General features: G+C 37.0%; 1 protein-coding gene across 1 annotated transcript in view; it reads right to left on the bottom strand.

The window, feature by feature from the left end:
• The window catches only part of Hr3 (nuclear hormone receptor 3 ROR-beta), a 234,490-nt gene extending 210,808 nt beyond the window's left edge, over window positions 1-23,682 (bottom strand). Inside the window, exon 1 of the mRNA XM_074130059.1 lies at window positions 22,678-23,682. Coding sequence (XP_073986160.1) covers window positions 22,678-22,696 — 19 coding nt within the window. The 5' untranslated portion in view covers window positions 22,697-23,682. The remainder of the gene's footprint in view (window positions 1-22,677) is intronic.
• Window positions 23,683-24,051: the final 369 nt, after the last annotated feature.

Here is a 24,051-nt window from a genome sequence, read left to right as displayed (position 1 = left end):
TTAACAAACGATTAAAAAAAATAAATTTATCAATCACCATTTTGACTGTAGTAGTAGTACTTTAAAATTATTACAAACACTTTTATATGAGAGAAATTCGTCAAATTTTCCAAGCCTTTAAAAAGTTTTCATGAAAAGTATTCTAGAAAGGAAATACTCACTTCTCTAACATATTGATTTAAATTTAAACGATGACGCTTGTGAAATTCATTATTTTCGTTTATATCGATCGTTAAACGGAAAACAAGATTACGTCATTTAGTTAGACATCATGCTATTTTCTGCTGACGTCATTAATTTTTTTTTTTTTGTCCCTTGAATATTTCAAATTATGATTCAGTTTTCTTTGTCATTTTACAATGTCATATATTACACACAGACATCTCGTAAATATGAAAAAAATATTAATTTATCACGTTGCACTTGATCAGTACGAACTGATTTTTTCTATTTGGAATTTTCCAACCGGAAATGCACGTTTTGCTGTAACTCTGGAGTAAGGAAAAGTGTTTTTCCGATCGTGCAGATTCTAGATTTTCTTTTTTTTTCCCAGTTTTCATCGTCTACAAGAGGTTTTTACACATTGTAAACAGGAAGGAAGTGAAAACCGTGAAGGAAGTTGAAATTTTGTTAGTTCGATCAAGGCACCGGAAATAAGCTGTTCTCAAAATCCATCACAAACAGTACTGCTACTATTTCCGTGCGGATTTTCAACTTATTTTGTATTTTCTTTGAAGGTTTTTTTTTTTTTTTTTTTACTCATGGCACAAAATAGATCTCTTAAGTAAAGTGATCGCCTATTTTTCAGGCGGGGCTTAACGTCCAACTACCAATTAGGTGTCGTGGACGGAGGCGACTAGCAAACATACTTTACTGTAAATTTCTTTTTATTAACCATTAAATAAAATCCAAGGCCTAAGACCGGGAATCGTACCCAGTACCACAATACATATCAGCTTCGCAGGTCTCGCCTCTAACCGCTCGGCTACCGTGGCGCCTTAGATCTCTTAAGTTTTATACTATTTTCCAAGCTAACTTCTTATCATGGTTTTTCTAAGAAAAAACGTGGGGGGGTTAAACAACGTTTTTTTTAAAGTGTCATTTAAGCGATCATTTGAACAGAAGTAATAATGTTTATTGTTTTCTACGATTTATCGATACAAATTCTAAATTTAAAGAAAATTCTGAATGAAATCGATTTTTTTTTTTTTTCTATTAATTCTACGAGATAAGTTAGTTTTACTTTCTCCCACCAGTCGCAGGTGGATATAGGATATTGTAAACCTGCGGCAGGCGTATCTAACGGTAGTTTGCCGAACTTAAAGAAAATTAAAAAATAGAATCTAGTATTTAGAAATAAGGTTTCGATCAATCGATTTTTCGCTTGGTTTGCGTTTTTATTTGCCGGAAATGGCTTCAAAGGTGTTTCCTTTAATAGAAAAAATGTTCCCCCCCCGCAAAACCTTTATTTTAGGGCAATCCTACCGAGTAGGGAATGGGCCCTTATTCATCTAAATAATTCCCCATTTTATTGCACTTTTTTTTTTTACAGGAAAATGTCGTTCTGCGATCGGGAAAGCTCAGGTTAGGAGTATTTCCGTTTAATTTACCTTTTTTACTGAATTTTACGGCAATCTTAGTGATAGAATAACATTAATGAGAATTTTAATCCTTAATTTTTGCTAGAACTCGAAGTTTTGAAGAAAAACAGGAAGTTTCCTGACAGGAAGTGAAAATCTATTGAATGCTTTCTTTTTTTTTTTTTTTTTAAAAAAAAACTGAATACTTTATGCCAGTCTGCTTAGTTAATGGCGAATCGTCATTGTTTCGAATCTTTTTCGTGAAAAAATAAATTTAAGAATAACTTCCTGAGAAGTATCGTGCTTCACTCGAAAGTACTTTTAATAGGATGAAAAAAAAATAATTGCCACTTCAGTCGAGTGAATTTTCACTTTCTTGGTGTCCATGAACAGACTAGACAGAAGACACACCAACCCTACAATGTAAAAATATTACTTTGTAAACTAGCCCTGAAGATGACCTAGTCCCTAGGTCGAAAGCTCTCGGCAAAATAAATTTATCACGTCTGAAATGGTAATTATTTTTTTTCATCCTATTGAAACTATGAATCAGTCACCAAAAAGAATGAACAACAAGAAAGTACTTTTATTAACAATGACGTCATAACTTGTTTTCTCAAGGAGACTTTAATAACCCTTCAATTTCTTGCGAGGTTGAACTTTTCAGGCCAAGATAGCGAAGGAAAGATATTCATTCTTTTTTCGCCCAAAATCTCTGATATCTGATCTGTCTGTATGTTTTTGGAACATTTACGGATATAGTAGCCTGTTTCATTTGACACCAATCACGTGTACATAGTTAAGAACAAATAACTTTTATTACAGTTAAGCGAGCTGTCAAGACATGGATTCAAATCTGTAGCAAAAAAAAAAGGAACTTCAAGCGAGATTTAAAGCGGAAAAAGGACCGTTTTTGTGAAAAATGAAAATCTTTTCCGCGTAATTCAGGCGGAAATGATTTTTTACCCTATTTAAATTTGTTCGTGTATTTCCTGTTTCATTTTAGGGTGTTTATTATTTTTTTTATCTCCCCCGAAAGGGAAACATGTGAGGCAGAAAGTTGAAAGAAAATTCGACCAAGTATAATAATTTTTCTCAACTTAATACCCCCTCTTTAAAAATAAAAAAAAAGAAAATGATAAAAAGAAAACTTCCTCCCCAATTTTTCGTGAAAGGTGTTGGAGCTCCTAAGGCACCAAGGAACTCAAAAGTTTTGTTTTAAAAAAGATGTGGGTGGAAAAGAAGTCACCGTAGAACAGTTCCTACTTCCGGTATTAAAAAATCTCTTCCTGTTTTTTTTTTTTTGTTAGACGAAACTCTAAATGAGAAATTGGGAACATAAACCTCTCTTCACCCCCCCCCCTCCAGCACCCTCACATACACACACTCCTGTAGTTCTTGTCTGTACATCTCTCAGTCAAAGCAAATACACTCACACATTCAGTCTCCCAACACTAACTTCGTGTCACACCCTCTTCTAGATGGGGAAAGCAGATCGTCGGGCGAAGCGGGAAAACTGCCCCCCCCTGCTCCTGCCATTTCATGTCTGGTCGATACAAGCTGTACTGCGCAGACGTCCAACTTAAAGGTGAACCCTTTAACTGTCTAGCATATAGGGATAGAGAGAGAGACATCATCCCAGACCAAAGTATGCCCAAACAATATTAAAAGTACCTCCATCGCTTGGTGTTGGGGAAAACTCCTCTCTCTCTGCCTGTGAGCGGAAGGAGGAGGGGAATTAAGGAAAATAAGGAAAGCAAACAAAAAAAAAAAAAGAAAACCTCAATATTTTCTTTAAAGGTCCAAATTTAAAGTATTTAAAATATTTTGATTTCATTCAGTCGTAGCAAGCATGTTTTTTCCTGTCCGATTTAGTGGTAGATTAATCAGGTGTAGAGATTACTAGGTCTGAATTCTACCAGGTAATAAGAGAAAGTATTGCGATCGTGTCCAAATTTTCACCGGGAAATATCGGTTTTAAAGAATTCTGGCCCAATAAAGTGATTTTTTTTTTAAAAAAAAAAAGAATTGCTGATTGCGTCAGTCTATCTATCACAGCGGTTCCCAACCTGGGGTACGCAAAAAAAAAAGTAATTATGGCGGAAGATATACAAAGTATACAGATATATTATTAATGAGAAAAAATTATATAATAAATGATTCCTACAACTTAATTACAAAATTATTATAATAAAACTGAATAACACATAAATTGACAAGAATTAAGTACTCATTCGATGCTGCAGTATTTTTTTTTAAAGTAAATATATTTGTATATCAAAAATTATTAAAATGATTTCTCGAAAATGTGAAAATTGCGAAAAAATGATGCTTTAGTTTTGACTAATACGAGGGTCGTTTGAAAAGTCCGTGCAAAAATAAAAACTACTTAATTTTTTAGGGTAAACCTTTTTTATTTTTCAACATAGTCTCCTTTTAGGCTTATACACTTCGCCCAACGCTGCTCTAGTTTGTTGATCCCTTCCGAATAATAGAATTTGTCCAAGTATGAAAAATAGCCATTCGTTTCTGCAATCACCTCCTCGTTTGAATAAAATCTTTTTCCCGCCAGCCATTTCTTCATATTGGGGAACAAATAGTAGTCCGAGGGAGCCAAGTCTGGAGAATAGGGGGGGATGTGAAACGAGTTGGAACCCTATTTCCATTAATTTTGCGACCACAACTACTGAGGTGTGAGCTGGTGCGTTGTCGTGATGGAAAAGGACTTTTTTTGTGGGCCAATCGTGGGCGTTTTTCTTGCAGCTCGGCTTTTCAAACGGTCCAATAACGATGAATAATATGCACCTGTAATAGTTTTACCCTTTTCCAGATAGTCGATGAGGATTATTCCTTGCGAATCCCAAAAGACAGTCGCCATAATCTTTCCGGCCGAAGGAACGGTCTTCGCCTTTTTTCTGGCGCAGATTCCCCCCTTGGTAACCCATTGTTTAGATTGTTCTTTGGTCTCAGGAGTGTAGTGATGTATCCATGTTTCATCCACAGTGACGAAACGACGCTTAAAGTTCGGCGGATTCTTCTGGAACAGCAGCAAACCGTCCTTGCAACACTTCACAAGATTTCGTTTTTGGTCAAGCGTGAGCAATCGCGGCACCCATCTTGCGGATAGCTTTGTCATGGTCTAAATGTTGATGCAAAATATTATTGTACCCGTTCATTCGAGATGCCCACAGCACTAGCAATCTCACGCACCTTCACTCTTCTGTCATCCCATCACCATATCATGGATTTTATCAATGATTTCTGGAGTAGTAACCTCAACAGGGCGTCCAGAACGTTCAGCGTCACTTTTTGCCCATATGGCCACTCGGAAAATTTTGAAACCACTTATAAACTGTTCTAATCGAAGGTGCAGTGTCACCATAATGTTTATCAAGCTTCTCTTTAGTCTTCTGAGGCGTTTTGCCTTTCATAAAGTAGTGTTTAATCAACACACGAAATTCTTTTTCGTCCATTTTTTGAAAATCACTCGACTTCCTCGATTCAAACGAATGCCAAACACAAAGAAATAGACCGATCTGGCTGAAACTTGGTGTGTGTTCTTCCAAGAGATGCTACTAACTAAACATAACCTCGATGCGCGCCAGTGGTGCTATCTCTCTGACTTTGCACGGACTTTTCAAACGACCCTCGTATTACACATGGCCCGCATATAAGTAACGTCTCCTTTATTAACGCTTTGCTGTTTCTATTTACGACCCCTGCAATAGTTATTGGTTTGAAATGTTTACCTATTCATAGATGATTTTTTTAATAGGAACATATCATATGTATATGTTCTTTACAAGGCACATTATATTCAGATTGTTTTGCTGTTAATTTAAAGTTACAATACGTAAAATCAAGAATACGATTATTTATTTTATATATATGTATATGTTAGGGGTACACACTGAGGGAACAATCAAGTAAAGGGGTACACTAATGAAAAAAGATTGGGAACCACTGCTCTATCAGCATATCTCCAAAAAAAATCGGAAGATTGTCACGAATTGGTAACAGCGTCAGTCTGCCTATCAGCGTAACTCAAAAAATCGGAAGCAACTCTCAAAACTGAAATTTAGCTTAGACTCACAATCCTACTCAACAATAAGCTTTTATAGACAAAAATCAGCCCACCTGAAGTACCATTTTACTACGTCGATATTTCCGTTTCTTGTGTTTTTCTCTCTCTAAAAAAAAAAAGTCTTCATATTAATTTCTACATCCCAAACCGATTTTCTCGGAAAAATCTCTTTAAGGAAACTTTCAGAAAAGTGGTGGAAAAAGTCTACTCTCTATAACATTTCAATATAATACGGTTTCAATATGATTAGGGCTACATTATCTGAGGAAAATTACAGAATATTCAAAGAAAAGTCTTCTTCTACCAAAAAAAAAACCAGCCGCTTCCGGAGTTTTCCATTTCTCTTAAACATGGCATCTACGATTATCTTTGAACTTCCCATATTTACGCTTACGTGCTCTCTAGATCTGGTAAGTTTTATTAGAATAATTTTTCCTGAGGAAATCCGTTTTAGGGCAGTTCTGGGAATAAAAATTGGGATATAGACTTTGTTCTGTCAGTTCATTGTAATATATTGCGGTATTACAAACTGTGTAGTGGAAGTAAGAGTTGATTACTTATTGAAATTCCAAGTGTAATTAGAATTAGTAGATTACTGAAGTAAGAGAATGTTGATTGCGTATGTGTGTGTTCGTAGTTACAGATCTTTTTTTGTCAGGTGTAGTAACAGAAATTCTAATTCTTTGAGAATATTGGTTTAATGACGTCAAAGTGCCGAAACGAAACGTCATTTACAGAATTGAACCAGTTGTTCAGTGGAAATCTTATAAATTACGTAATAACTATGGAAAATATGAAATAAAAAAAAAATAAATAACTTGTGTTATAGACAATTGATAAGTGGATGCGATTGAAAGTTTTCTCTCTCTCTCTCGAGAACTTCCGGAAAACTTTTTCAAGCATTTTGTAGTGATGAGAGAGAGAGGAAGACAAGAGAAAGAAATGATAACGTGCGCTTTTAGGGTGATGACGAACGGGAGGGGGGGAGAACCTAGTAGATAAGACAATTTGATCAGCTGTCTTTAACAGTGTAGCCAACCTAACTCTGTAAACAAAAAAAAAACTAATTGAAAAAAAGTTTTTTTTTGAATGAATGGGTACACATATTTTATTATTCAATGAACGTCATCTTTTCATTGATTTATTTTCAAGTATCTTAGTGTGAGTGATTGAATTTTCAAATTTGTGTTTTAGCCAGAATTTCCTGAATACGAAAGAGGTTTTTCTTCTTCGTCTTCTTTTTAGAAACACCGGAAGTGTACCATTTTATTATAAATTAATAATGAAACCACCAAAAAGGAGAACTTAATTTTTTGTTTTCCGCCATTTTATTATCAAGTCATCACATGAGCAATTTAATGATAATAAAAAAATAATAAGGAAAAAATATATATATATAAAACCATAATCATTAGGAAGGCGATTATATGGTTAACCGTTTATATGCACTAACGGTACTTTATGACGACATAAAGTTGTTCAACACTATTAGAGCAAGTAATATTACTTAATATGGTCTTATTTATGTACATCTTGCTAACTACGTCGGTCTTGGTGGTAACGGTATACTCCAGAATCTGAATAACCTCTTAGAATGAGGGGAGAAAGAGAGAGGATGTGTGTGATCCAGGCAGATGATAGTCTGTGTGCATACTCACCGTTTACTGACTAAGGGGAGGTCCTTAGTCTCTGGACCCTAGACCAGTGTGACAGATCTCCACCAGTTAGGCGCCCCAGGTGTATTTTGAGTGGACCTCCGCTAATCTGGAGGTATCCCGGTTTTTTTTTTTTTCAATTGAGGCCCCCGTTTCCGGTTACCAATATTTTTGTTGGCGCTGATGGTAGAACCAGATTCCCTTGTCTTCAGGGGAAGGTAAAAGGGGGAGATTTCCCATTCCTGGTATAACTCTCCAAGTCTTTTTTAAAGCGTGGGGGAAATTGAATCCCGATTTCACCTGGGTGTTTTACTCAGCCCAAGTTTCAGTAATCTTCCAGCTTCCTCTCTTTGGATAGATTCCCATCTAATCACTAAAGATGCTCCGCTATGCAGAGGAACAAGGAGCAGGTCCTGCCACTTAGTTGATAGTTCCCATTAATGGGGGTCGAGAAGTAGGCTATTGGTCTCGTCTACTATTTACAGGCGAGGTAACCATGCACCAGCATGTTGGGTATCGCAAAGAGCTCAGAAAATTAGGAACTCCGAAATCAGAAGGAAAAACTGGAATGACTGATAGAAGTAGAAGCAGCTTCATTGCTTGTAATGGAATTGGGCTGGACACGTGGACAGAATGAGCGAGATTAACTGAATGGATACCATTAGACAGACCAAGGAAAAGAGGAAGGCAGTTCTTGAGATGGAAGGATGATCTGGAGAAATTCTGTGGGGTACTCTGGAGCAGAGCGGCTCAAAATAAAAGCTGCATGGAGAAGAAACAAGGAGAGGCCTTCGCCTTAAGATAGGCCTAAGTTACCAATTAAATCATTTAGTTCTTATTCTTTTCAATTATTTTTAATTTTTAATTTCAATCTTATATTTCAGTGTAAAAATTTCAGTTGAAAAGTTATTTTACTTATTCCTATTTTAAGTTTATTTTTCAGGCAAAATCTTTCGTTTTACGATATACAGGGTGCTCATTTTAAGACGGCTCAAATGTATTTCATGCTTAAACGGTTGATCTGAGCGAAAAATGGTAGAGGAAAATTTTGTTGCCCGTCACCTCTAGTTTCAGAATATATTACTTGATTTTAGATTCCTGCCCGCATACGCGGCTGACGCGAGACCAAAAGTAAAGGGTTCGCAGTTGACCCCCATTTCCGTATACATGCCTTTAAAGAGCATAAAAAGTAATGAAAGAAACCAGAAACCGCAATTCGATATTTTCAAAATTAAAGGTGCTAGGCCATTTCAAAATTTGGTATTTATTAATCATATTTCAATTTTTTTAACTTGTTATCAAAGAAGAGCACGCGATTGGTCATTTTTATGTATTTTTTCATCCCCTTTCTACTAAAAATATTGCCAAGGCAGTAAAGCTAGTATTTTTCTTAATATCGGGAAATAAGTAGTTATCCGAGTGATTTTTCTAAGAAAAATCAAATGTTAAGAGCTTTAGATGTTCTCAAGCATACACAAAATGGCTAAAAATTAATTTTACATCTGTTACAAACAAGAAGATTTAATAATTATTTGGTAATTTGGGGAGAGTTGCGTTTAATAACAAAAAAAAATTGGAAACCACCTGTCACATATTTAAGTGATCAATATCTTTCATGTAAAGGATCAAATTTATTCCTTAATTTATCAAATAATTGCACTTTACTCAAGTTGTGAAGCATGTACTGTGCCTTCAAAGGTGCCTCCAGGTTAGCCAGGATGTTATCAACTGCTCTCTGTATCTGAGGAGGCACCTTTGAACACCCTGTGTAACATTACTTTTTGAATTTAATTTTCTGTTTGTGTATATTTAAATTAATTTAAAATTTTGAATCATATGCTAGCGTACAATTTGTATTGGTAATAAACACTATTATTATTATGGCACCAATAGTAGGATAATGGCTAATTATAAATTAGCACACACCGATATCACGTGTTTAATTACAAAAGCAGCACTACAAAAATGGCCAGACAGATTACAGTAATGGTAATAAAGGGAGATTCTATAAAACTATAGAATTCAGTTACCTAGACAACCATGGTTTAAGGGAACTGTCACTAATAAATGGGTTGTTACGACACAATAAACAGGCTGAGAGCGAACCACGCGATGTGCGGATCCGTATCTTCACAGGATCAACAAAAAGGTCCTCTCTCCTCTTTGCCATAGATTGCTGATGAGGAGGAGGATTTCAAACATATAATAATGATATGTCCACGTTATGTAGAGAGGAAAGGAAACGAATGTTTGACGACCTATACAGGGTATTTAAGATGCACCATTTCGCTACGAAGACATAATATTCTCCACCAACATCTATGTGCTTAAATCTGTAGCAGAGCCTGGCAAAGAAATATGAATGTATTTAAAAGTTATAGCCGAATTAGAATGAATGGAAGAAAATGATTAGAGAAGGATTACGGTGATTTTAATTTTAGGTTAAGCTATAAGGATGGCAGGAATATAGAGTACTGATCCATTCATTAGTTGTAAGTTTGTATGTAAATAGTTGTATATAGTAGAGGGATGAATGTGTGAAGCGAATGTATTTATAAGTAAGAATAGAGAGTGAGTGATATTCTAGTGACAAGCACCGAGACGATGCTGTATGGCGGAAGCCAATGGCAAAAAAATTATTATTATTATTAACCATGCACTTCCTCAAGGAAATTAAGGAAAACAGCGTATCCAAGGGCTGATCACTTAGATATTGATCACAACTTTATCTTCTCTGAGGCAACCTTAAAAAAAAACTCCACAATTTGATATAACCAAAAAAAAACCTCCACCTTAAACTAACAAGAGAGGGAAATTCAGAATCGAATGGTGCTATCGATTTTACGAGATATAAAAAGTAGAAAATATATTAAATTTATAATAAATAAAAAAAAAAGAGGGTGCAGCTGCTTCGCAGAAATGTAGTTGGTCAGCCTGAGGGAGTACGAGTATAGCTCGTCCTGTTCTCTTGGGCCTACAGGAGTGCATACTCGTATACTATTTTACGATAGTCGTAAACCGAAGCCCAGGGCTACTGCAATTTTTATTGTGACTGTACTTGTAAATATTTAAGGATATTTTCCTTTTTGTCTTTGGAAAACTTATTTTTAATAAAATGTACGAAATGAATAGGAGGTTAACAAATTTTCTTTGTTTTCTCCAAAAGTCATTGGCACTTTTCAGCCATTTTTAATTTTCAACCTTTTGGTTTTGTTGTCCCCCCCAGTTATAATTCGAATTGTCTTGAATCTGTGTCCAGGCTGTGCGATCCAAAGTAGATCGTGTTAGAATAATCTGGGGAAGATGGGTCTCTAGTATATTCTGAACAATGTCCATCTAGTTCTAAGCAACAGAGGGAGGCTAGCAAAGTGGCCACTCAGTTCTCTCCAGGCTAGATCGAGGGAAGTCATCTTTCATTCTCATCTTATTTCTTTCTATCTTCCGCGCCAAGAAGTATCGCATCTTACGAGGGTCGTTTGAAAAGTCCGTGCAAAAATTAAAACAACTTAATTTTTGGGGGTAAACCTTTTTTATTTTTCAACATAGTCTCCTTTTAGGCTTATACACTTCGTCCAACGCTGCTCTAGTTTGTTGATCCCTTCCGAATAATAGGATTTGTCCAAGTCTGAAAAATAGCCATTCGTTTCTGCAATCACCTCCTCGTTTGAATAAAATCTTTTTCCCGCCAGCCATTTCTTCATATTAGGGAACAAATAGTAGTCCGAGGGAGCCAAGTCTGGAGAATAGGGGGGATGTGAAACGAGTTGGAACCCTATTTCCATTAATTTTGCGACCACAACTACTGAGGTGTGAGCTGGTGCGTTGTCGTGATGGAAAAGGACTTTTTTGTGGGCCAATCGTGGGCGTTTTTCTTGCAGCTCGGTTATCAAACGGTCGAATAACGATGAATAATATGCACCTGTAATAGTTTTACCCTTTTCCAGATAGTCGATGAGTATTATTCCTTGCAAATCCCAAAAGACAGTCGCCATAATCTTTCCGGCCGAAGGAACGGTCTTCGCCTTTTTTGGCGCAGATTCCCCCTTGGTAACCCATTGTTTAGATTGTTCTTTGGTCTCAGGAGTGTAGTGATGTATCCATGTTTCATCCACAGTGACAAAACGACGCTTAAAGTCCTGCGGATTCTTCTGGAACAGCAGCAAACCGTCCTTGCACGATTTCGTTTTTGGTCAAAGTGTGAGCAATCGCGGCACCCATCTTGCGGATAGCTTTGTCATGTCCAAATGTTGATGCAAAATATTATGTACCCGTTCATTCGAGATGCCCACAGCACTAGCAATCTCACGCACCTTCACTCTTCTGTCATCCCATCACCATATCATGGATTTTATCAATGATTTCTGGAGTAGTAACCTCAACAGGGCGTCCAGAACGTTCAGCGTCACTTTTTGCCCATATGGCCACTCGGAAAATTTTGAAACCACTTATAAACTGTTCTAATCGAAGGTGCAGAGTCACCATAATGTTTATCAAGCTTCTCTTTAGTCTCCTCAGGCGTTTTGCCTTCCAGAAAGTAGTGTTTAATCAACACACGAAATTCTTTTTCGTCCATTTTTTGAAAATTCACTCAACTTCCTCGATTCAAACGAATGCCTATACACAAAGAAATAGACCGATCTGGCTGAAACTTGGTGTGTGTTCTTCCCAAGAGATGCTACTAACTAAATATAACCTCGATACGCGCCATTGGTGCTATCTCTCTGACTTTGCACGGACTTTTCAAACGACCCTCGTACACTTCACTCCTAGACTGTTAACAGTGTTCCTGTATAGTCATGAAAAGTATCATTACAGCTCCTTCCTTTTGGCCGAAAGATCTTCAGCTACATTTCCAAGTAATCCAAATACTATAGCGACCAATCACACGATTCACTCTTACCTCGAATTACAACGGTGAAGAACTAAAATCGATTAACCGGTAGAGGGACTTTAGAGTTTATCGATTTTTATAGATATTCTTCGATGTTTTTATTTTTATTTTTTTACAATAATCAATCACACTTATATTTGTAACAAAAATTTTATGGCACAGATTATTTTTCTCGTCTTTTTTTTTGGCAATAGATATAATTCCATTATATTATTTCAGATTTTGATTATGTCGCTGTAGGCGACAGGAAGTGACGTTAAATAAGTGTGTCCCGTATTCAATATAATTGTAAAAAATTGTTCGTTCTACTGGAAGAGAAAACTAGTATTGTAATTATTAGAGTCAGGAAAAGCTGGGTGACTTTTCTTTAAAGCTTATATATGTATATTTAAAGAACGATAAAAAAATCCAATATAAAGCAGAATATCTAGACGGAAAATTTTGCTGAATAAGAAAACTGCAAGAGGGTACTTAGAATTTTCCTAGCAGCATCTTATCTTTACACTTTTCTTACATGCCCACTTCTTAAGTCAAACACTTTCCAAGATAAAGTTTTCTCGATAGTTTTTCACTCAAAATTTTTCACGTCTTTTTTTTTACTGTAGACTTAAGAGCATAAAACGTGTGGCCGATTGTGGGAAATTAATTTTTTTTTTTTTTTTCAAATCTTGAAATCCATGTTTAGAAGGTTTTAACCTGAAGATGAAAGAAAAGATGATAGATGATTCGTGAATAAAACATGCTTTACGATTGGCGGGGACATTCTTAAAGAATTTTTTCCAATTGCAGAAATTGAATTAAAAAAATTTGAGGATCCTGGTCTCTCTCTCTCAGTTTACGATTCTCGGAAGTAGTATTTCCGGTTCGTGAATTACGAGCTGGAAAACCTTAGAACTTGTAACAGAATTTGATGAGCCTTTCTTTTAAGGCTAAAACCAACAATCAGACCTTAAGGGTGTCTTACGGTAGATATTAGTCTATATCCCCACTCAGACGATAACTATTAATTTTTTTTGTTTTTTTAAATTATTTCGTTATATACTTATTGTATATACATATATACAATAAGTAAATAGGAAGTATAAAAGATAAATGGATGCGTAAAAGGCAGGAGGAGAGAAACTACCCAGTGGTAGCACTCTCTACAGGATATAATGATTTTCAGGTCTTCAGACTGCAAGGAAGTCGCGGGGCCACTGGCGATTCAGTCGGCGAGGAGTATTAGGGATGTCAGAGGAAGCGAGAGACTGTAAAAGAGGTTTAGAGCTAGTAGAGAGAGCAGTATGGAATCTGCGATATTTTGTCTTGGCCAGCTGTACGAATGGGGGATGTGAAGAGTGAAGGTTTGGTCACGTGAAAAAGGAGCGTCAGCTATCTGTCGGCAGTAGTTTTGACTGAAATGTCCTGTTACCGTCCGTATGTTTGTAGGTTTGGCTGAACGTCACAGCCCCTAAAATCGGTAAGTCCACATAGGTTAGAGGATGGTACTGTGGTATTAAAAGTTTCGAGTTCTATGGGCGATTTGGAGCGTAGTCCATTGCAGTCTGTAAAGAGGTTTTGTCATTGCTTGTCTTTTAAGACTGTTGAGTGAATTGCTTATCTTATGGAGAGCTCTTTAGGTATTGAGGCTGCGAGGAAGTTGTTGGGCCATTGGCGATTCAGTCGGCGAGTAGAATTGTTAGGTATATTAGAGGAGGCGAGAGACAGTACAAGAGGATTAGAGCTAGTAGAGAGAGAGCAGTATGGAATCTGCGATATTTCGTCTTGGCCAACTGTAAGAATGGGGGATGTTGAGGTCGCTGTGACATAGAAAGGAGCGACAACTATCTGTCGGCAGTAGTTTTGACTGAAATGTCTTGTACTGTCCTGTATGTTTGTAGGTTTGGCCGAACCTCAACAGCTCTAGTCCCGGTAAGTCCACATAGGTTTTAGGATGGTACTGTGGTATTAAACGTTTGAGTTCTATGATCAATATAGTCTGTAAGGAAGTTTTGTCATTTTGTTTTGTCTTTTAAGACTACTGAGTTAATCGTTTGTCCTATGTACAGCCCAAGGTAGCTAGCACCAAGATCTGTACAAGGAAGAGGATTGCTGTTGAAGAGGACAGGTGGACAGAAGCCCCGCCGGAGAGTAAAACGTGGCATGGTGGCATTTCTGTGGGTAACTATTAATTTAGTAACCATACTCAGAGGAAATGAATTCTTAGTAGCCAATGAAATTCGTAACCATCAAAATACATCTTAAATCCTATTCGGTAATGATAATTTCCCCTCCAAAAAATTGATAAAAATAAGTAGGAGGAGGTGCCCCCTCCTGAAAAAAATAAAAATGCATTACTGAATATAAAAACATTTGCATAAACATTGGGCGAACAATATTAACTCTTGTTAAAACGAACCTACGAACATTTTTTCAGAGGTTAATAAACTCTGATTAATGCTACCTAATTTAGGATTAGATCTTCAACGCGCATGTGCACATCCCAACCTAGACTAATTTTGTAAAAGGAAAACCAAATATTTAGATTACGTCATGTGGTTTTTCCAAGACGAGAGCTCTTAGCAAACACGTACATGGTGGTATTCTGATTAATTTCTTTCTAATCTAATCTATTGGCCGAGATAAAGGAAATAAATAAATATATATATTTTTTTAATCGAAAAAAACTTTATTAATATCATAAATAAATGTTAATTTAGTAAAATTACGCAACAATTTAAAACAAAGACGAGAAAACAATTTTGTAACATGCGGAAAAATGACAATGAAACTGACAGTTGGAGAGAATTCAAAAGAACTGCGAACTCTATGAGGTTGGTACAAAGACGTCTACGTAACGCACTTCTTTATAAGAGTCCGGACGAATGGGGTGGCTGGGTCACGTGGAAAGAATGGCTGGAAACTGTTTGGTACACTGTTTGGCAAAAAGAGAGTTGGAAGATGCCACGTAGGCATTGGACTCCAGGAGGTTGAGGAAGATCTAAAGACTGTTGGTGTGGATGGCTGGAGAGGTAAAGCAAGAGATAGGAATCTCCGGTGTGACATTATTAGAGAAGCCAAGACCTACCCCGGGTTGTAGAGCTACAAGAAGAAGAAGAAGTATGCGACATATTCCCTCTGAACCAAACTGTAAAAGAGTTGGAAGATGCCACGTAGCCATTGGGCTCCAGAAGGTTGAGGAAGATCTAAAGATTGTTGGAGTTGATGACTGGAGAGGTAAAGCAAGAGATAGGAATACCAGGTGTAACATTACTAGAGAAGCCAAGGCCCACACCGAGCTGTAGAGCTACAAGAAGAAGAAGTACCACCGGAAAAAATGATTCCCACGAAAAATCGGGTGCGGAAAAGTCTCACATCTTTTCCTTACTCCCAAACCCTAATTTTTCCAGCCAATAAAAGGCTCCAGCCATTTAGGAGAAAAGCTATTAACAGGTAGTACCACTTTTCCATGAAGATTACGACCTTTAGTAAAGTTCCCCATCTTTACGGAATCGCAGAGAACACAGTTCCGTTGATATTTTTCTTGCGAACTGACAGAACCAACATTTTGAAGTACAATGTAATGGAGTAAAAGGAGAGTAACTTATAAAACTAAGTTGCAAGATACAAGAATCTATTTTCACAGTTTTTCTAATACATAGAACTTCGATGTTTCACCACGAATTTCCGGAATATCAGGTCGAATCTGGCTGTCACTTCCTGCTCTAATCCTAGAGTAATAATCGGGCATTTTTGTTTTTATTTTTCTTATAGCAGAAAATTTCTTTTCGACAACAGAAATCCTTTTTCAAAAGGTTGTTCAATTTTAAAATTGTTCTCGATCCGAAGGAATAGAGTACGCCAATAGCATCAAATGGAATTTTCACTTAGTTCATTTAACAGGAAACTAATGTTATTCACGTCATTTCCGTAAAGCGAGCATTTGTTCAAATCGTAAACTTCCGCCTGAATTCCATCGTATCGTTGTTTTTTTTTTTTTTTTTCTTGCTTTTGTCGTCTTATGAACAATAATAACAATTTTAATAAATTTGAACTATTTATTAAACCAGTTAACTGTTTATGACGAAAATATTCGTCATGAAAAAAAGTGTAAAATTTTGTGTTATGACGATTACATTCAGTAGTGACCATCGGCAGGCAGTTAATTTTGCAATTTTTAGTTTAACTGCCGTTGGCCAGTACTGAATATACTCGTCATAGCACAAAATTTTACACATTTTTCATGACGAATACCTTCTTCATAAACAGTTAATATTATTATTTCGTCCTTTACCAAACCAGAAGACTGATTTACAGAACACGAAAGTTCGAAACTTCCACAGGAAACACTTCGCGATCCGTTATCCTTACTGTAATGTACAGTTTTACCAACTGTATGTAATATTAACTAAAATTAAATAAAGAAAAATCTACGATGTTTGACTTTAAAAAAATTATACAACAGTGTGAGTATTCTAAAAATATTTATCTATTTATTTATTTTGGTGATGCTGATGACTTGAAATTTCCAACCATGAGGCCTACGTATTACTCCAAAGGAGACGGAGAAGTAGAAAGAATGGATCAGGAGAAATAACCAGTTATGAAATCCCGTTGGGCTAGCGGGGAAGCAGCTTTTTCAAGAGCTCACCCGTCTTCTCACTCTAAAGTGAGTTTGTGAGTGCGTAGCTCTTATTGAAACTAAAAAAAATGAGATACTCAAAAAAAAAAAAAAGGAAAAGGAAATAGAAGAAAAGAGCGCCAATAGATACACTGGGGCAGGGCCCGGTAGTAAAGTAATATATCATTACCTATGTATGTGTGTGTTTGTCTGTATGAACACATTTTGGGGATAAGCATGCATGTACATGCATGTACTGCGTACAGAAAGCGATCTCGGTTTAATACGGTAAAGTAGGAAGATAGGTTTCTTAAGATTTTGTTGGGGTTATGAGGGGTATTTTATTTTTTATTATTATTATTTTTTTTTTTGAAGAGGTGATTGGTTAGGTTTTTTTGATGATTAGCTGTGGTGGGGATAGAAAGATGATGCTGATTGGACAATGTTTTTTTAGTAGTAGAGCTCTCTCTCTTTCTCTCTCTCATTCTCTCTCTCTCTCTGTGTTAAATAATGATGGAAGAGAAATGCTTGCTTATACCAAGCGCTGACTGAGCGAGATAGATGGAATAGGGGGGTTCTGGGGGGGGATTGGAGGTCATTGTCCTCTTCTATAGGTGAACTAAGGCTACCACTACTCACATACACACTAAATTCTACAACTACACACACACACTCTCCACGAAGTACAGCTTTGTTCGGTCCGTTATGTTTACTTGGTGCTCTCTGTTCGCCGCTTCTTCTTCATCTTCTTAAAAAAAAAACCACCTATTTCGTCCTACACTCGTATCTACAATCTATATAGCTGTCTTCGTCTATAAAATTTCCACCTTACAATAAATTTTTAACTTACGTTATATTATTATTATTTTAAGGCGCCACGATAGCCGAGCGGTTAGAGGCTAGACCCGCAAAGCTAAGATGTATTGCGGTACTAGGCTACATTCCCCCGGTCTATACCTTTAATGGTTAATATGAGAAATTTGCAGTAAAGTATGTTTGCTAGTCGTCACGATAGCCGAGCGGTTAGAGGCTAGACCCACAAAGCTAAGATGTATTGCGGTACTAGGCTAAATTCCCCCGGCCTATACATTTAATGGTTAATATGAGAAATATGCAGTAAAGTATGTTTGCTAGTCGCCACGATAGCCGAGCGGTTAGTGGCTAGACCCGCAAAGCTAAGATGTATTGCGGTACTAGGCTATATTCCCCCGGTCTATACCTTTAATGGTTAATATGAGAAATATGCAGTAAAGTATGTTTGCTAGTCGCCACGATAGCCTAGCGGTTAGAGACTAGACCAGCAAAGCTAAGATGTATTGCGGTACTAGGCTAGATTCCCCGGTCTATATCGTTAATGGTTAATATGAGAAATTTACAGTAAAGTATGTTTGCTAGTCGCCACGATAGCCGAGCGGTTAGAGGCTAGACCCGCAAAGCTAAGATGTATTGCGGTACTAGGCTAGATTCCCCGGTCTATACCTTTAATGGTTAATACGAGAAATTTGCAGTAAAGTATGTTTGCTAGTCGCCACGGTAGCCGAGCAGTTAGAGGCTAGACCCGCAAAGCTAAGATGTATTGCGGTACTAGGCTATATTCCCCCGGTCTATACCTTTAATGGTTAATATGAGAAATTTGCAGTAAAGTATGTTTGCTAGTCGCCACGGTAGCCGAGCAGTTAGAGGCTAGACCCGCAAAGCTAATATGTATTGCGGTACTAGGCTATATTCCCCGGTCTATACCTTTAATGGTTAATATGAGAAATTTGCAGTAAAGTATGTTTGCTAGTCGTCACGATAGCCGAGCGGTTAGAGGCTAGACCCACAAAGCTAAGATGTATTGCGGTACTAGGCTAAATTCCCCCGGCCTATACATTTAATGGTTAATATGAGAAATATGCAGTAAAGTATGTTTGCTAGTCGCCACGATAGCCGAGCGGTTAGTGGCTAGACCCGCAAAGCTAAGATGTATTGCGGTACTAGGCTATATTCCCCCGGTCTATACCTTTAATGGTTAATATGAGAAATATGCAGTAAAGTATGTTTGCTAGTCGCCACGATAGCCTAGCGGTTAGAGACTAGACCAGCAAAGCTAAGATGTATTGCGGTACTAGGCTAGATTCCCCGGTCTATATCGTTAATGGTTAATATGAGAAATTTACAGTAAAGTATGTTTGCTAGTCGCCACGATAGCCGAGCGGTTAGAGGCTAGACCCGCAAAGCTAAGATGTATTGCGGTACTAGGCTAGATTCCCCGGTCTATACCTTTAATGGTTAATATGAGAAATTTGCAGTAAAGTATGTTTGCTAGTCGCCACGGTAACCGAGCAGTTAGAGGCTAGACCCGCAAAGCTAATATGTATTGCGGTACTAGGCTATATTCCCCGGTCTATACCTTTAATGGTTAATATGAGAAATTTACAGTAAAGTATGTTTGGTAGTCGCCACGGTAGCCAGGCGGTTAGAGGCTAGACCCGCTAAGCTAAGATGTATTGCGGTACTAGGCTATATTCCCTCGGTCTATACCTTTAATGGTTAATATGAGAAATTTGCAGTAAAGTATGTTTGCTAGTCGCCACGGTAGCCGAGCAGTTAGAGGCTAGACCCGCAAAGCTAAGATGTATTGCGGTACTAGGCTATATTCCCCCGGTCTATACCTTTAATGGTTAATATGAGAAATTTACAGTAAAGTATGTTTGCTAGTCGCCACGGTAGCCGAGCAGTTAGAGGCTAAATCCGCAAAGCTAAGATGTATTGCGGTACTAGGCTATATTCCCCCGGTCTATACCTTTAATGGTTAATATGAGAAATTTACAGTAAAGTATGTTTGGTAGTCGCCACGGTAGCCAGGCGGTTGGAGGCTAGACCCGCAAAGCTAATATGTATTGCGGTACTAGGCTATATTCCCCGGTCTATACCTTTAATGGTTAATATGAGAAATTTGCAGTAAAGTATGTTTGCTAGTCGCCACGGTAGCCGAGCAGTTAGAGGCTAGACCCGCAAAGCTAAGATGTATTGCGGTACTAGGCTATATTCCCCCGGTCTATACCTTTAATGGTTAATATGAGAAATTTGCAGTAAAGTATGTTTGCTAGTCGCCTCCGTCCACGTCACCTAATTTGGTATTTGGGCGCAAAGCCCGCTTGAAAAAATAGGCAATTACTTTACTTTGTAACTGGCTTTGATTACATTCAATGTAATAAATAGTATTTTTTAAGGAAACATGTTGACCAGGTTTTCCATTTGAACATTAATTTTATCAACACATATTTATTTTTAGAAGGATGCCTAACCTGCTCCATTTCCTAGAAACAACTCAGAAATGATTTCCTGGTAATCAGGGGAAAATAAAATTGTAATCAAAAGTTACAGCCTTTTGTTTTTTACAGTGACCAAGATAAAAGACACCAGCTAGAGTGGTTAATCAAAGAAAACGCGTAAAGTTGGAAAATCGATTTGGAAGATAGTAAGTTCCAGTTGGTCGATTATGATGAAGATATTATCGCACAGTTCTCTAGGGTGGGGTATCTAGGCAAAACATCGCTAAATTCAAACCATCTATAATTTTTTTTATTTTTTAAAATTTAGCTAAACCCGTTGTCACATCAACAGCACAGTACCCACAAAAAACCCACATGACTGCAACATTTCCTGCAATATTATGAGAAGTAGCAGAGACAGAGAGAGAGAGAGAATACAAAAGAAAAATCGTTTCCCTGAACTGTAATCAAGAAAACTGTGAAATGTATAAAGTCATATTTCCGGTTTATCGGATTTTATTCAAATTCAGCACTTTCTAGCAAAGATTTTTTTTTTTTTTACATAATGTAAGTGATCATTCTGTACACTTTACTGACAAGGCACTTTAGATGGATATAATAAAGTTACAGCACTTTAAAAGCAATCTGGGTCAACAATTCACACCAATTTCCCTCATCAATGTTTACGTAAATATTTTCCTAAAAACATAATTTATTTTAAAAATATAATGAAAATAGTGAAAAATAAACATGAATTCAATATTTCAAAAGTTCACGTCAAAGAAATTGTTAGAAAAAACAAAACAAAAATTATTACGAAAATTCGCATTTCCGGTGAACCGAATTCCGCGAAATTAGAACATCTGTAATCTGTAAGAATATTTAGACGTGATAAGTCTAATCAGACCCTATGTGAACTATGCTAACGCGGAGATATTGGTATTGTACTCGTATTATACCACCAGGAGCGTTAAAATCTCTGACGAAATAGTGGTTTTACGGAAATTATACGAAGGTTTTTTTAGAGTAATGAGAGCCTCGATATAGAACCTGGACTAAGACTAAATGAAACCCTAAATGAGGCCAAAAACCTGGGTACAGGATAGCAGGATTTCTTATCATGTTCAGCCACCAAAACATTCAACAGAAATAAGGCGCACGAATGTTATAGAGGCAGGTCAAAACATGTTCAACTAAAACTTTTTTTTTTTTTACAGAATTAATTGGATAAAGCCAAAATAGACAACCGAATGCTAACAAGGTATTCTTGCAGACTCCAGGATCACATGGAAGTTTGCATTGCGCGCGGCTTGGTCAGCAAGGAGGAGAAAATAGAAAACACATGAGATTGAGTTATTCAACTTTTCGTAGAAGGAAAAACTAATGAACGTTTCAACTTTGTTCAAGGAGCTCTCTAGGAGAGTCTATCTAAAACAGACTTCAGAAGAATTGGAGTCTGTTGCTACAACCAAACCCTGCAGAAGAATCTATCAAGCCGACGATACTTGCAAGGAAGTCAATATTAAAAACTAGTCCATTTTTAAAGAGTACAATTTACTTCCTACTTAGGTTTCCCTCTATGCCCTTCAAGTCCACTACTTCTTTAGATTAAAGAACAAAAATCTGTTGCTGCCATCATTTTTCAGGTGGGGCTTTACGTCCAACTACCGAATTAAGAGTCGTGGACGGAGGCGACTAGCAAACATACTTTACTGCAAATTTCTCATATTAACCATTAAAGGTATAGATCGGGAGAATATAGCCTAGAACCGCAATACATCTTAGCTTTGCGGGTCTAGCCTCTAACCGCTCGGCTATCGTGGCGACTAGCAAACATACTTTACTGCAAATTTCTCATATTAACCACTAAAGGTATAGAACGGGGAATACAGACTAGTACCGCAATACATCTTAGCTGTGCGTGTCTACCATCTAACCGCTCGGCTACCGTGGCGTCTAGCAAACATACTTTACTGCAAATTTCTCATATTAACCATTAAAGGTATAGACCGGGGGAATATAGCCTAGTACCGCAATACATCTTAGCTGTGCGTGTCTAGCCTCTAACCGCTCCGGCTACCGTGGCGACTAGCAAAAATACTTTACTGCGAATTTTTTCATATTAACCATTAAAGGTATAGACCGGGGGAATATAGCCTAGTACCACAATACATCTTAGCTTTGCGGGTCCTAGCCTCTAACCGCTCCGGCTACCGTGGCGACTAGCAAACATACTTTACTGCAAAATTTCTCATATTAACCTTTTAAAGGTATACACCGTGTAGAGCAGAAGTGGGAGCTAAAAAGAACAATGGCAGGATTAATCTTCAAAGGACGGAAGGAAGCTCAACTTCTGCCGTAAAGCACATGGACGGGTACTTAGATTGGTGGAAGGCGGCGAACGTAAGGCTCTACCCAAGACGGGATGAAGATACTTCACCTCTAGGGAGAGGTGAAGGTCAAGGTCCCTAGCCCTTTGTTGGTGTATTACAGCCCTTGTTAGGACGATGGACTATCTGTTACAAACAACTAAAAACTCCAATTTTTCCCCCACCTCTATAAAGGGAAAAAATGTATTTAAATAAATAAATAAATAAATGAATCACTCACCTCTAATCGTACTTGGCATAATGTCCACCAAAGAAAAGGTACCAAAATTCTGATGTAATCCCAAAAATAATGTAGTCTTCCAAAAAACAAATAAATAAAACTATCAAAATGGCAGGAGTCCAATAAATAAATAAATAAATACATAAACCACTTTAAAAACAAAAAAAAAACACTAATTTAAAAAGTTATTTCTTTGAGCCCCCCCTAAAAAAAAAAACCCGATTGTTTTGAAACGCACAAAAAAAAAGGTATCAATGTTTTGTCGTTGTCGTTGCTGTTGTTGTTGTTTTTAAAAATGTCTCCACCACTAATGCACTCAAAAAAAAAATAAAAATAAAAATAGACTTCTTTTTTTTTAAATTTTTTTCTTCAATTAACAAACGGTTGTTGACAGACAGACAAAACAAATAATATAATAATAGGGCCAATGTCAAGAATTAGGTGGCCCGACAAATGTACCGTCGTATTCATAACCTTCGACTAGATTCGATGTCGATTTAGTCGACATATTGCACTTGTATACATTTCCTGTAAGGTCTTTCTTTAGTTTTTTTTGTTTTTTATTGATTGTTAATTGAAAAAAAAAAAGAGACTTTAAATTTATATGATCACTATCACCGTGGATTTTGCTTTTCTATAATAAAAATGGGTTATCTTCTTCATCAGCTGATCGCTGTTTTCGATTTCTTCTTGTTTTGTTGAAAAGAAATAACACTTGTATTGCACTTAGTTTTTGTTTTGTAATAAAAAATAAATATTCTTCAAATTAAGGGGGGGGGCCGCCAAAAATATATATTTATCATAAAAAAAAAAAGAACAAAAAAATAAATAAATAATTGATTATTTATCACACATTATTGATAAACACACATACACAGAAAAAAAGGAAAACACACGCGCGAAACGGAAGACATATTATCTCAGGTAGATTCACTGTAGTAACTAAAAGAAGAACGGAGATTGTGGGGATTTGAAGGTACGGCCAGCTTTCTGACAGTAGAGTGTATGTTAGGAGAGATACAGTTCCCTCCACAACGCTGCCCCGGGTACAGTTAGCCTAGCGGTCTCTTCTCTATCCCCTCCTTTAACAGCTTTATTATTTTTTTTTGGTTGTTCACTAAACCAATTCCTCCGTTAAAAAGGAAAACAAAACAAAACCGGAAAAACCAAAAAAGGATTCTGAACAACTCATACGATTTCCTTTTTTTTTTTTTTTTTTTTTGCCACAATTTACGTAACTACAATAATTTTTCTTTCCAAATTTACAATTTAAAACTAAAATATACGAGTAATAATAATTAACTTCCCACGCGGAGGTCCCAGGTTCGAATCCCAGCTGCTGACCCTTAGATTTTCCTCTTCCTAGCAACTTCT

This window comes from Rhodnius prolixus, unplaced genomic scaffold (assembly GCF_049639745.1).
Source record: "Rhodnius prolixus isolate KJV_2025 unplaced genomic scaffold, Rpr scaffold_33, whole genome shotgun sequence".
NCBI lineage: Eukaryota > Metazoa > Arthropoda > Insecta > Hemiptera > Reduviidae > Rhodnius > Rhodnius prolixus.
Note: the sequence above shows the minus strand (reverse complement) of the source record. Positions and strands in the feature narration are given on the sequence as shown.